General features: G+C 42.6%; 1 protein-coding gene across 1 annotated transcript in view; it reads left to right on the plus strand.

The window, feature by feature from the left end:
* Positions 1–11,533, plus strand: part of LOC127207879 (hepatitis A virus cellular receptor 1 homolog) — a 17,510-nt gene extending 5,977 nt beyond the window's left edge. Inside the window, exons 3-7 of the mRNA XM_051167260.1 lie at positions 2,165–2,377; positions 4,425–4,474; positions 6,738–6,849; positions 8,254–8,290; positions 11,431–11,533. Of these exons, the coding sequence (XP_051023217.1) occupies positions 2,165–2,377; positions 4,425–4,474; positions 6,738–6,849; positions 8,254–8,290; positions 11,431–11,533 (515 nt within the window). The remainder of the gene's footprint in view (positions 1–2,164; positions 2,378–4,424; positions 4,475–6,737; positions 6,850–8,253; positions 8,291–11,430) is intronic.
* Positions 11,534–12,552: the final 1,019 nt, after the last annotated feature.

Below are 12,552 nucleotides of genomic sequence, written 5' to 3' on the forward strand. Positions count from 1 at the left end.
ATCCGTTTTGTTCTCTAACAACCAAGTCTTTTTTAAAAAATAATTTGTTTATTTTTATTTTATGTACATTGGTGTTTTGACTGCATGTATGTCTGTGTGAGGGTGTCAGATCCCCTGAAAGAGGAGTTACAGACAGTTGTGAGCTGCCTGCCGTGCGGGTGCCGGGAATTGAATCTGGGTCCTCTGAAAGAGCAGTCAGTGCTCTTTACTGCTGCAGCCCCAACAACCAAGTCTTTACATCTTCTCATGATTTAAAACACACTGAGCTTCCTCTTTAGCTGTCCCAGGACCCTCATCATCTCCTTCGTACTTTCCCTTCTACCTGAGAGAAAAAAATTGCCCAGAGCAGCCAGGTAGTGATGGCACATATCTTTAATCCCAGCACTTGGGAGGCAGAGGCAGGCTGATCTCTGTGAGTTTGAGGCCAGCCCCATGTACAAAGTGAGTCCAGGACAGCTAAAGCTACACAGAGAAAGCCTGTCTCGAAAAACAAAACAAAACAGAAAATTTCCCAGAGCAAGAAAAGAAAAGCTCCCGAGCTGGCTGCTTCTTTCTTGGGTTCTGTTCTTACAGTGATCTCTGACTAGATTTTTACATGTTTGCCTTTTCCCTACACTAAAAAACGTGTACTGTCCTGCCCATACTCTAGATCGGATCAGCCCAGGGCCAGGCCAGGATACAACAGACCCTCTCACTGGTGTGAAAAGATTCAGTGCAGCACAGCCATACCCACTCCTTGCTAGGTTCTCAATGATGACTCAAACTGATTGATGTGAGGGCTTGCTACTGAACACCTGTTTTTAGGTCTCTGAACCAAACCCACTATCTGACCCTCTACAGGAAAGGTGCCTGAGGGCCAGTGAGCTGGCTCAGTGGGTAAATGTACCCACTGCCAAGCTTGATGACCTGAGTTCAATCCCTGGGCTCACATGGTGGAAGGAGAGAACAGTTAGCCCCTGACATCCACATACGTGATATCACAAAACAGACAAGTAAATGAATAAATTAAATTTAGATGGGGAGCGGGGTTCTTTACTTCACCACTTCCCTACACACAGTACAAACACTGCAGTTTTTTTTCTTTATTTCAAGATAAAAACTTACTGTGTTAAGGAATTACACTGTATCCCACACAAAGAAGAGATTTTGAAGCAATTATTTCTCATTCCTGAGGATTTTATTTTGTTAAGATAGAGGTAGATCACTTACAGGGGACATATGTCTGCTGACACAAAACAAGAGTAAGTGCTTGGCTGACTGTTTCCTTTCATCAGGACGTTGCTTTAGTTCCAGTTCTGACTCTGCACACTGAGACCGTCAGTAGCTGTTTGGATGCTCACAGCATATCTGATGCTGTTGGTTTGGGAGCTGCAGGTTGAGCATGCCTAGTTCAAACATCCTGAGTCTGCATCGCTCCAAAACCTGAAACCTTTTGAGCACAGACTTGATAATACACCTGGGAAACTCAACGCTACAAAACTATCATATGCAGAATTCTCCACAGTTTATAATCTTACCTTTAAGCTATGTATGTGAAATGTAAGCATATGAATGCTATATCAATCCATGTTTATACTTGCATTCCACCCATAAGGTATTATCTTTATGCAAATCTTCCAAATTGTTAGGAAAGATTTTAATTTTGAAACTCCTGGCATCAAGCAGTTTTTGGATTCACCTTGTCTCCCTTAGACTGGAAGAACCCATAGAAGACAGTGTCCACCCTTTATCCAAACATGCAGATTGCTTTGTGTTGGGCCTTGTGTGGGATCTCTGTGCTAAGAAGCAGAGCTGAATGGCGTGTCCTCTCAGGACAGACTGAAATGAGGGTGCTGGGCCTGGAAACTGGATGAAGTCAGTCACCACTGACGAGTCCCAGCCTCTCCATCTTCTCTGTCTCACAGAGATGCTTAGAGAGAGCCGAGGATCTGACACCTGTCAGTTGTCAAGTGTTTCTATAGGAACATGGGCTCTGTTCACATCCACATTGTCAGTGTGGCTGCCTCCTATTGGTGAGCCCGTTTCTACTGCTCTGACCTGACACATCCTAATTGGTCTCGCACAAAGAAAAGAGGTTCAAGAGAGGAGCCTCTGCCTGGCACAGCCTCTCACTGCTCTCTTCTTGCTTGACTGATCCTTGTTTCATCTTGATTTTCAAATTCAGAAATTCCCACAATCCCTCCAACAAGACCCACAACTACAACAAGACCCACGACTATAATAAGACCCACAACTATAGCAAGACTCACAACTACAACAAGACCCACGACTACAGAAAGACCCACGACTACTTCAACAAGACCCATACATGTACCAACATCAACCAGAGTCTCTAACTCTACTCCTCCAACACCAGCACATATGCAGACTAAACCAGGTAAAACTCATGTGAATCAGGACCCAGAGTCCTTCTTATAGGAGGCGGTAGGACCCACAGACATTATGTCAAGTCAGAAGTGTAACACAGGTGAAGGGCTCTGAACTGGATCCCAAATAGCAGCTTCACAGGGGCTGTGATTTTCCAGTCTTAAGCTACATTCCCTCTCTTCTGTGTAAACACTGAAGATGGATGATTCCCATCTCCCTTTATCAGATTCCCAGGGGAGTCGTTTCTAGCCGAATAAGGTGGATCATTGATCTAGAATAGCTGATGACATCATGGGAATCTGGGCCAGCTGGGCATGACTTTCTGATTGTGGAAAAAAAAAAAAAAAAAAGAAGTTGAGGAGGGGGAGTGGCTGAGAACTAAGGTCATGGTAGGTGCCCTCAAGACCCTTCATTTCTAGTCTGAAATTGGGCCATACATCTGAGGCCGTACTTCAGTGAAGCTAACATTTAGAGTCTCCTGAGCACTGGGCAGCATATTACATGCTTTATGATGCAGTGTTTGATTCTCAGACAACTGTCTGCTATAGCTGGGATCTGTCCCTATTTCACAGTCACAGGACTGACACAGAGTCAGAAAGTTCATGGTGGGTGTTACAAAGATAGAAAGTGGCTCAGACAATGTCCTATTCACTTGAAATGAAAGCTGGTTCTTCTAACTCCAGAGTCAGGCTTCCTGCTGTGGGCATGGATGTTTGGAGGGTTTCTTCTGATTTCCCATCTCGCTGAAAAGACATCATAATGTACCCATTTACAGAGGCACTGGATGCCTTCTGAAATTTTGCTTTAAGGATCTTTTAATTCATTCATGTAGCATGAAAAAAATGCAAAACGTGCTGGGCATGATGGTGCATACCTGTAATCCCAGCATTGTGGGAGACAGAGGCAGGCAGATTTTTGTGAGTTCGAGGCCAGCCTGGTCTACAAAGAGAGTCCTGGACAGCCAAGGCTACATAGAGAAACTCTGAATTGAAACAAACAAACAAACAAACAACCCACCCATTCCCCCCAAAAAGAAAAAGAATAGTGCAAAATATACCCTTTGTAGAAATGAAAAAACACATATCAAATTTGAAGGCTTTACGAGAGGATTTAGCATGCTCATGATTTGGCCTGAGGGCATGTAGTTCATATTTTAAATTGCTTACAAGTAAGAGTTTAGGTTTAATATTAATGGGTAGTAAGTTAACTTAAGGATGAGGAAAAGCTAGTCATCCTGAAAGCAAGTTCAGGTACAGACTTTCTACATTGACAGCTGAAAATACAGCTGTTCAAGAGAGTCTCAAAGCTTCCTAAAACCATCCATCCCTGAGGTAAGACTCAATTCTGACAAGCAGAAAAAAACCCACACAGGTCATTTGGACAGAGTCATCTGATGGGAGGTATTGATTTCCCTCACCTCTCGTTGGCCTGCAGGTAGATTCAAGCAGCAGGACCCCAAAGGACTGGGCTACAGTGAGTTTGCAGAGGGCTCTAGGTTTTAACTGTGACTTTAGAGTACAGGCTTTGTGAGGAAATCCACTTTGTTCCAGGCAGCTGCACACACTGTAGAATTGTGAGGGCCTCTTGGGACTAAAAGAGCTTTTCAGCATAGTTTTTGGTGCTTTGGAGGCTGGGCTAATGGCCTGTGTTTAGAGACCATGGATGAGTTACTGACTCATTTGCTGAAGTTGGAAATGTGTAGTCATCTGATGTTTCCTTCATCTGTGAGTTCAATTAAGGGGATTCTTATCAGGAAGTTATCATCCTTATATATGCCAGACACTCATTGGAAAGAGGATACTGTGTTTATTCAGACACATTGAAACAATAAAAATGATATATTCCTTGTTGCTAAATAGACATTTAAAAAATACTTTGAATAGCTGAACGTTCAAACTTGGTGCTCAGAGACTTTCCTGCCATATTAAATGCTAAGCCTCACAAGGTATAAGACACATGGCCTTGTGGGAAATATTTACAGACATAGTAAAAATGAGGAAACCCAACATTCTTCTATTTAGAATCTTCTAATTAGAATTGTTCTTATTGTTGAGCAGATTGGAATAATGCTGTGACTTCCTCAGAGGACTCTTGGAAGAATTACACTGTAAGTACATTCTTCCCTAGATATTAGGCAAGGTCACTGGTGTATCTTTCAGCAAACAGTTTATATTTAAAGATTTTTGTCTGTAAAATTAGTTCATAGGCATTTGAGTAAAAAAAAAAAAAAGAAAAGAAATGAAATGAAAAATAGTCAGATATCGTGGTATATTGCTTATTTGTACAACTCAGGAAGTTAGCATAAGATCAGAAGTTGGAGGCCAGCCTGGACCATTAAGCAATTTGGACTACATTATGAGATCCTGTCTTCAAAACTGTAGATAAATAAATTCACAAATATATAAAAATAATGAAGTTAAGGCAGGGCGGTGGTGGCACATGCTTTTAGTCCCAGCACTTGGAAGGCAGAGGCAGGCGGATCTCCGTGAGTTTAAGGCCAGCCTGGACTACAGAGTGAGTTCCAGGACAACCAGAGCTGTTATACAGAGAAACCCTGTCTGGAGAAACTAAAAAAAAAAAAAAAAAAAAAAAAAGAAAAAAAAAAAAAAAAAAAAAAAAAAAAAAAGAGAAAGAAAGGAAAGAAAGAAAAAGAAATTAAAATGAAGCACTTCATGCTTACAAAGGATATTTGAATTCAAGAAGTTAATTTAGAGACCCCTAATAATGTTTTTCTATCACTGACCACTTTCTATAGAAGTATCTGGTGATTTGTTCCACACACACAAACCTACACATAGAGTATTAAGGCCTTCGACAGTCTCAATTTTGCATGATTTTCTCTATACTAAGCTTGAGAAAAAGGTAAGGTTGCAGGACTCGTACCAGAGTTCTATCTCTACAAAAAGTGGAAATAAATTATCAATAGAGTTTTTTTTTTTTAACCCTCCTGGCTCTAGGAAGAAACAAGGTTTGTATATGTGTAAGTAGCACAGGAGAAATGGAGGTTGAGGTAAGAAAAAAAAAAAAAGCCAGCTATGGAGTTGTGAGGATTATTTGATTATTGAAACTAGCAGTACCCTTGCAAGGCCTTGGGTTTGAACTGACAAAAACCGTCCAATGTCAACAACAGTAGCAACATTCAAGACAAGGTAGAGACATCTATATAGAGACAAATGGCCTTACATACTGACAGTCAGAACCCAACACAAATTCTGTTAGTAGGCTTCTTTTGTTTGTTTCTGGAAACAGGGTCTCATGTAGTCCAGCTGCACAGCTGAGGATAACCCTCAACTCCAGATCCTGCTGCCTCTATCTCCCAAGTACTAAAGTTATAGGTGCAGATCCCAACACAACTGCCCATTCCTTTGAGACATCATCTCATTGCAATAGCTCAGGCTGGCCTAGAACTCACGATCTTCCTGACTCATCTTATGGAGGACAGGGATTACAGGCCTGTGTCACCTTCCCAGATGAGACTAAAAAGTGTAACACCGTATTTGACACTAGCAGCCAGTGCTCTGGCAGAAAAGGGAAGAATGTGTGTGTACTAGTTAAATACTAGAAACCATCATGGACACGTTGCTGAGGGACCAGACTTATGGTTAGGTACCACACAAAGGATCACTGCGTACCAAGGTTGTTCATGCCCTCAGGCGCCTGTGAAAGGGTCCTGGTTAGCAGCAAGGACAAATAACTTAGAATTGAGTTAAAGTCAGTAGTAGAAGAATCTTGGTTCTGAGCCTGTCAGACATAGGTGCACTGAAAATGGTGTGGGGTGGACACAGTGCTGGCTCACATGTTTGCTTATTTACACGTTCGAGACAGAATCCCATGTAACTCATCTGGTTTTGAAATATCTATGTACCTGGGAAGGGTCTGGAACTCCTAATCCTCCTGCTTCCACCTCTCAGGCTCTGAGATGGGGGTGTGCACCCCATGCCTATCACCAGCAGCACATGCCTGAATCAGTAGATCAACTTCCTGAACTCTGTCTCATGAGAAGACTGAAGAGAGTTTGTGCAGATGAAGGAGAAAGGATAGGCAGACACAATCACATACATACATGATTTATAAACCCACATTAAACATGTGGGTAGAATTTTGACTAAGGTTACACACATGTACTCACCTTGAACAACATAGAAGACCTTTGCATCATCGTCAAAGACACTTTGAGTTCACACGTTTCTGAGTTCCACTGCCCATCACCACCTCAGATCCTTGGGTCTTATTGCAGGTGCCAGGCCGTCCACAGGCCGGGAAGGTGAAGGTCTGGGTTTAAGAACCAGCATGTTTTCTGTTCCTCTCCCTGGTGCCCCTTCGGTTCACCGCTGTTTATTCATTACTACGGTTGTTTATTGTTTCCTTAGGAAGCGATCCCTGTACAGAAGCCGCGTTGGAACATAGCTAAGGGCTTCTATGTTGGCATCTCCATTGCTGCCCTGATGCTGCTGCTGCTTCTGAGCACCGCAGTTGTCACCAGTAAGTGATGTCACGACTGTCCTCAAGGAAGGAGAGCCAAGGTTCTCAGCCTCTCTGACTGCATTTAAGCAAGTGCACATGCCATGGGGGCTTTGGATTTACATGACTTCCATATCCCCAGCCCCAAGATGCACATGGTAACTCATCCACTCCCCAAGGGTTTTGTTAGGACTGCAGGTGACTTCTGGAACTTGGTGAGAGCTTAGAGATTTTAAACCATTGCTACTAAGTCTCCAAAGGCACTGTTCTGTAAAACTCACAGAGTTTATACACTAGTGAGGTTTTTTTTTCCCAGCTAAATCTATTTTTTTCCTGCTTTTGTTTTGTTTTGTTTTTAGTTTTTATGCAACTTGATCTCATGTAGTCCAGGCTGGCAAAGATCTTGCTAGTCAGCTAAAGGGGATTTGCAACTGTTGGTTAGCCTCCCAGGAATAAGCTGCAGGAGGAGGCAACACTGTTGTTTCTTAACCTCATCCTTTTTCTTTCAGTTAATGCCATCAAAAGGGAAATCTTATTTATATTTTCTCTAAAGGAAATTACACAGTATAACACAACAGATTTTGCATAGGCTTGAAATGTTAAGGCCACCGTAAGTCCTATGATGCGCTCTCTCCTCTCCTACCCTTGGAATCTAATTTGTCTTCCATGATATGATCGAACTTTTGGGAACGTATTTGGTAGACAAAGAAATCTCAATGTTGGTGGGAAAGTCACCTGACTATGTGACAGACTATTTGGAGGTGGCAGGCAGGTCTGCATGGCACTTTCCAGGAGAGTCTGTGCAATTGCACGAGGTGCTCCTGTCTGTAATTCATTCTCCGTGTAAGAACCTCAGCCATGGACACTTCCAGACCCCGCCCATGAGCTCCTTATTGACCTTTTCACATGACTGGGCAGAGAGTGGGAAACAAGACTATGCCTGTCAGATTTCAATTATTTAAAACATGCCTATCCAAAAGGATGATGAAAGTGTCTCTAGTGGCATGTGGCTACCATCTCAGCACTCTACAAGTCAGTAGCTAGCCTGGGATACATATCAGATTGTGTCTAATAGGGAAGATCACTTAGAACATGTGTTCCCTTCCTCAGTCCAAAGTTCTTTATTCTCCCCTCAAGAACTTGTTCTCTAGAGGCCCATTAAAAAAATCTAGACTTCTTTGTTTCTTTCTGCGAGCAATAGTTTCCCTATTTCATTCTAGCAAATTAGGCTAGGTGGCTGAATATACCAAACAGAGAATAAGAAGATCCTCCCTGTGAAACAAGGAAGGCATTACCCAAGGCTACCAGGGATGGTTCAGCTAAAAACAGAAACAGTATCCTGATTAGAAGAAAACACATGAGTGTTTCTGATGACATGTTCAATCTTCCTTTCAACTTTTCTCACCACCTCCTACCCCATTTTAGGACACATGCTTATGAAAAAGAAGTCATGGTCTTTAAGGTAAGCTGCTGTGGATTGTGTTATTTTTTAACTAACAGTCTTGAGATTTTTCTCTCTGTGTTCTCTTCTCTGAGTAAATCATCCTTTACTGATTGATTTATTGACTTATGGGGTGATCTGAGACAAGGTCTCACTATGTGGCTCACACTGTCCTGAAATTTTCATGTAGCCTAGGCCAGGCTAGAATTCTCAGTGCCCCTACCTCAGCTCTTTAGTTCTGGGATTACAGCTGTGTTTCACAAAGTTCCTCTCCCTTTCTGCACCTTGAATACCAAAATGTAGTTAAATGAGTCCCGTCCTTCATACCCTCACTTCTCAGAGATATTTTCTGCATTCTGTGTGTGTCTACATTTATTGTGGTACAAGACCTGAAGATACCTTAAGATCAGGATTAGAACTCTAATCTCTTATAGGCAGATGCTAAACTGTGAGTTTTGCTTCCTGGAGCTGGCAATGAATGAGTTGTTTTGATTCACTCTTGTTTCGTTCAGTGTTTTCTTTCATTGAAGTCCTAGTTTATTAAAAACTGATGAAGAGCATATAGGCTAGTAGACAGGCTGTTTCAGGCAAGTAAGTTGGTGATGGCCTGGTCTATTGACGGGCTGTTGAGGGAGCCCCAAGGGAGCAGAAGATTCAGAAGGAGACAATTCCTGAGGCTGCAGGGAGTGTGGTATGACCAGTGTCCCCACAGCTCCACACTGGTTCCCCTTCAGTCACCACACTAGTGTCTGCCTTGTAGGCTCCTCTGTTTATGTACTTGGGAAGCTCTTTTCGTCTCCCCAGTGTCAGTCCCCTGGAATCTCCTCTGTGGCCATGGTTATCTGCACTGGGCTGAAGCCAGCTAGTTTTCATCATTTGCCTAAAACTTGGCTATAAAAAGGGCCATTCCTTTCTGTCAAAATCCATGTCCTTCAGCCTGTCATCCATAGGCTTCTCTGTGGCTATGTTAGTCACGAGAGCTGTCCATAGACTGTATCTTGAACAGTGCTGGCCACCATAGGGGCTTCATACAGATAGATCTCATTATCTCTCAGTCATAACTTCCTCTTCACAATAGTAAATCTAGTAGGTAGGAACTACTGTTAGTCTCATCCTACAGATTAGTAAACAGGTTCATAAATATGAAGGAGCATATGAGGTTATACTCCACAGTCTTCAGCCTTAGGAGCCCATGCTTATAAATCCAACTGCTAAATGAAATATAATATAAATTGAAGCAGATGTATTATAGCCAAGGGGCTGCCATCTGACCAGGCTGGCCTCCAACTCACAGAGACCGTTCTGCCTCTTCCTGCCTGAGTGCTGAGATTGTAGGAGTGCTCCACTGTTCCCAGCCAAAGAGTACTTTTTAATCTCTTAATTTAAAGAAATTTGAAGAAAACACAACTAGAAAAAGAGGGAGGAAGATGGGTGATATTGCACACACCTGTCATCTCAGCAGTCCATATGCTAAGGCAGAGGAACTATAAATTCAAGCCAGCCCAGTCTTCTAGAAACACTCGAGTTAAATAAGAAAGCCAGGGGTGGTGGCTGCTCATACCTTTAAAACCAACACTCAACAGGGAAAGGCAGGTGGATATCTGTGACTTTGGGGCCAGTCTATTCTATAATAGGGAGTCACAGGGTAGCCAGGAAAAAATAGTGGGAGCCTGACAAAAACAAATGAACAAATAAATAAGTAAATAAGCAAATAAAATAAATAAATAAATAACACGGGGATGAAAGTAAAAAGCAAGAAAGAAAGCCAGGAAGCCATACTATATACCACTTATCACATTCCGGCACTTCCTCATGACTCACTCTGTCTGTTTTGTTGCACTGAGACCTCTGAGTGTCTTGACCCTACGCTGTTGCCTACATGTGTTACTGTCCCAGACAGAGTGAAGCTTTGTCTTCTTGTTATTCAGAATTGTCCGCACAGGCAAGTTCTTCACGCGGCTGACTAGAGAGGTTCATTCTGGTTCTACACTTCAGTAGCAGATGTGGCTGCTGTGTACAAATGACCAAACTCCACCATGTCCTAACGTCACCCACCGAGTTAACGTTAATGTGTTTTCTCCTCTGATTTGTTCTTCATGAGTCCTAGGAAGCTCAAGTATCAGTCCACTGTGTCTACCCTGATCACCAGGGGCACCCAATGAGCTCCCCAAGTGAAGCACCTCCCACAGCTGTTGGGATGGACTAGCCATAAATACCAGCAGTCCTCTCCTAAAATTAATTCCTTTTAGTTTAATGCCTGATGATTTTGTGCATTGATGTATTCAAGGTGTGTCATACAGGCAGTCCATGAAATTATGGCACAGACACCAGCCCTTGTGATAAGGCACTGCTATGTTGTTTAAATGTCTTTCTACTCTATACTTAATGTTAGAGGATACATCTACTATGTAGGTTTTAAAACCCAGTGTTAAAAAAAAAGTCAACTTTGTATTGTTTTGTGCATGGTGTATGTGTAGTGGGGGGTGATGTGCCATGTCCCTGTGGAAGACCAAGGACAAGATTGTGGAGCTGGTTCCTTCCTTCTGTCTTTCCTTCCATGGGTTCTGGGGATATCGCTCCAGTCACCAGGCACGCTTAACCCTTACTAAAGTGTCACAGTCCAGTGTACATAGACAGTCATCTAGCTCTTAGCCCGGTTCCAGAATGCGCATCTTCATGAGATACCTTGCTCGATTTGATGTTAGATAGCTGCTTCTTTTGCCTTCCACTTTTGTCTTCCCTTACATGAGTAATTTGAAGGATATATATATATATATATATATATATATATATATATATATATATATATATATATAGAGAGAGAGAGAGAGAGAGAGAGAGAGAGAGAGTTAGAGTTAGGATTAGGGTTAGGCGGCAGGGTCAAGGTTAGGATTAGGGTTAGGGCTAGAGTTAGTGTTAGTGTTAGGGTCAGGGTCAGGGTTAGGGTCATGGTCAGGCTTATGCTAGGGTTTGGGTCAGGGTCATGGTCAAGGTTAGAGTTAGTGTGATGCCTGTTATACAGTCTTTTCTGTGTGCTTCTGGTCAGTTATAGGTTTTGGGTGTGGGGCTCCTGGCGTCCTGAGTCTGCATCATAGATGAAATCTCCGCTCAGACCTGCAAAGTGACCTCTTGTTCTTCAACATCCCTCTCTTTCTCTGCAGCGTGTTTCCCTTCTGTGTGTCTAAGACGGGAGCTTTGCCAAACACAGTGGTCGTGCATGCCCGAGCTGAAGAGAACATCTACATTATTGAAGGCAGGCCCTGAGCTGCGGAATGGGTCACAGTGGCCCTCTGTGAAGCCTTCTGCCTGAGGTGACAGAGAGTGCGACTGATTTCACAGAGCCAAACGCTCTTTCCAGCTCTGGGACTATTTTCTGTGTTGGTTCTCTGGGCTCAGGGGAGCTGGTTATACTCAACCTCATGGTTAACACTGTCCTAATTCTCATATCAACACCGCCTCCGTGTCTCCACTCCCTGCAGCCCAGTCTCTCAAATGTGAACATTTTAGAATTTAGTGTTTCTTTTAGTCAATGTAAACATTGGTAATACAGGAAATAGACTTCTGTCTTGGTTGTTAAAACCATTAACAAGAGAGGAATAGGAACTAAAAGTAAAAGAATAAAATAAAAGTGAGGGTTGGTGGAGGGGCATCCTGAATTTAGAAACTTTTCATGATCATGTTTTATATATTTTATTATAACTTGAAATATCACTTTCCCTATCCTCCCCAAGGAGTAAAATCATGGGAACATGGAGGTTCTAATTTCCCTCTTAATCACAAATAGAAGAGACTCTAACGCCATCACCATACATGGTCATACTTTCTCAAAGATCTGAAAATATGACATTATTATGTGGTTGATCTTAGGATAAGCATGGGCGTGTCATATCTGGAGATGTTACCATGGTGAGTATGGACCAGGAAGACAGCAGTGGAAGAAAATGATTGACCAAGGGATTGAGTTCATTAGTGCTGTTTCCCCTACACTGCTGTCCCAATGCTCACTGTTCCTATGTTTACCCACTGAGTTCTGAAGTGGGTGCTAGAAGGAGGCAACACAGCAATGGAAGGGGAAAGGAGAGAGCAGGACACAGGATCTCTGCCTGAGAGAAGTCCTGTTCCAGGTGGACAGAGTTTGGGACTATCACTGGTTTCCTTTAGAGTTCTAAATTTGTGATTGTCTTCACAGCATGTTTATATTTACATTTATTTCAGAAAGACATCAGCTCCTTCACAGTGAATCATTTTGTTCAATCAATGAAATATCTGGTCTTTCTAAGAGT

This window comes from Acomys russatus, chromosome 25 (assembly GCF_903995435.1).
Source record: "Acomys russatus chromosome 25, mAcoRus1.1, whole genome shotgun sequence".
NCBI classification, from domain to species: Eukaryota; Metazoa; Chordata; class Mammalia; order Rodentia; family Muridae; genus Acomys; species Acomys russatus.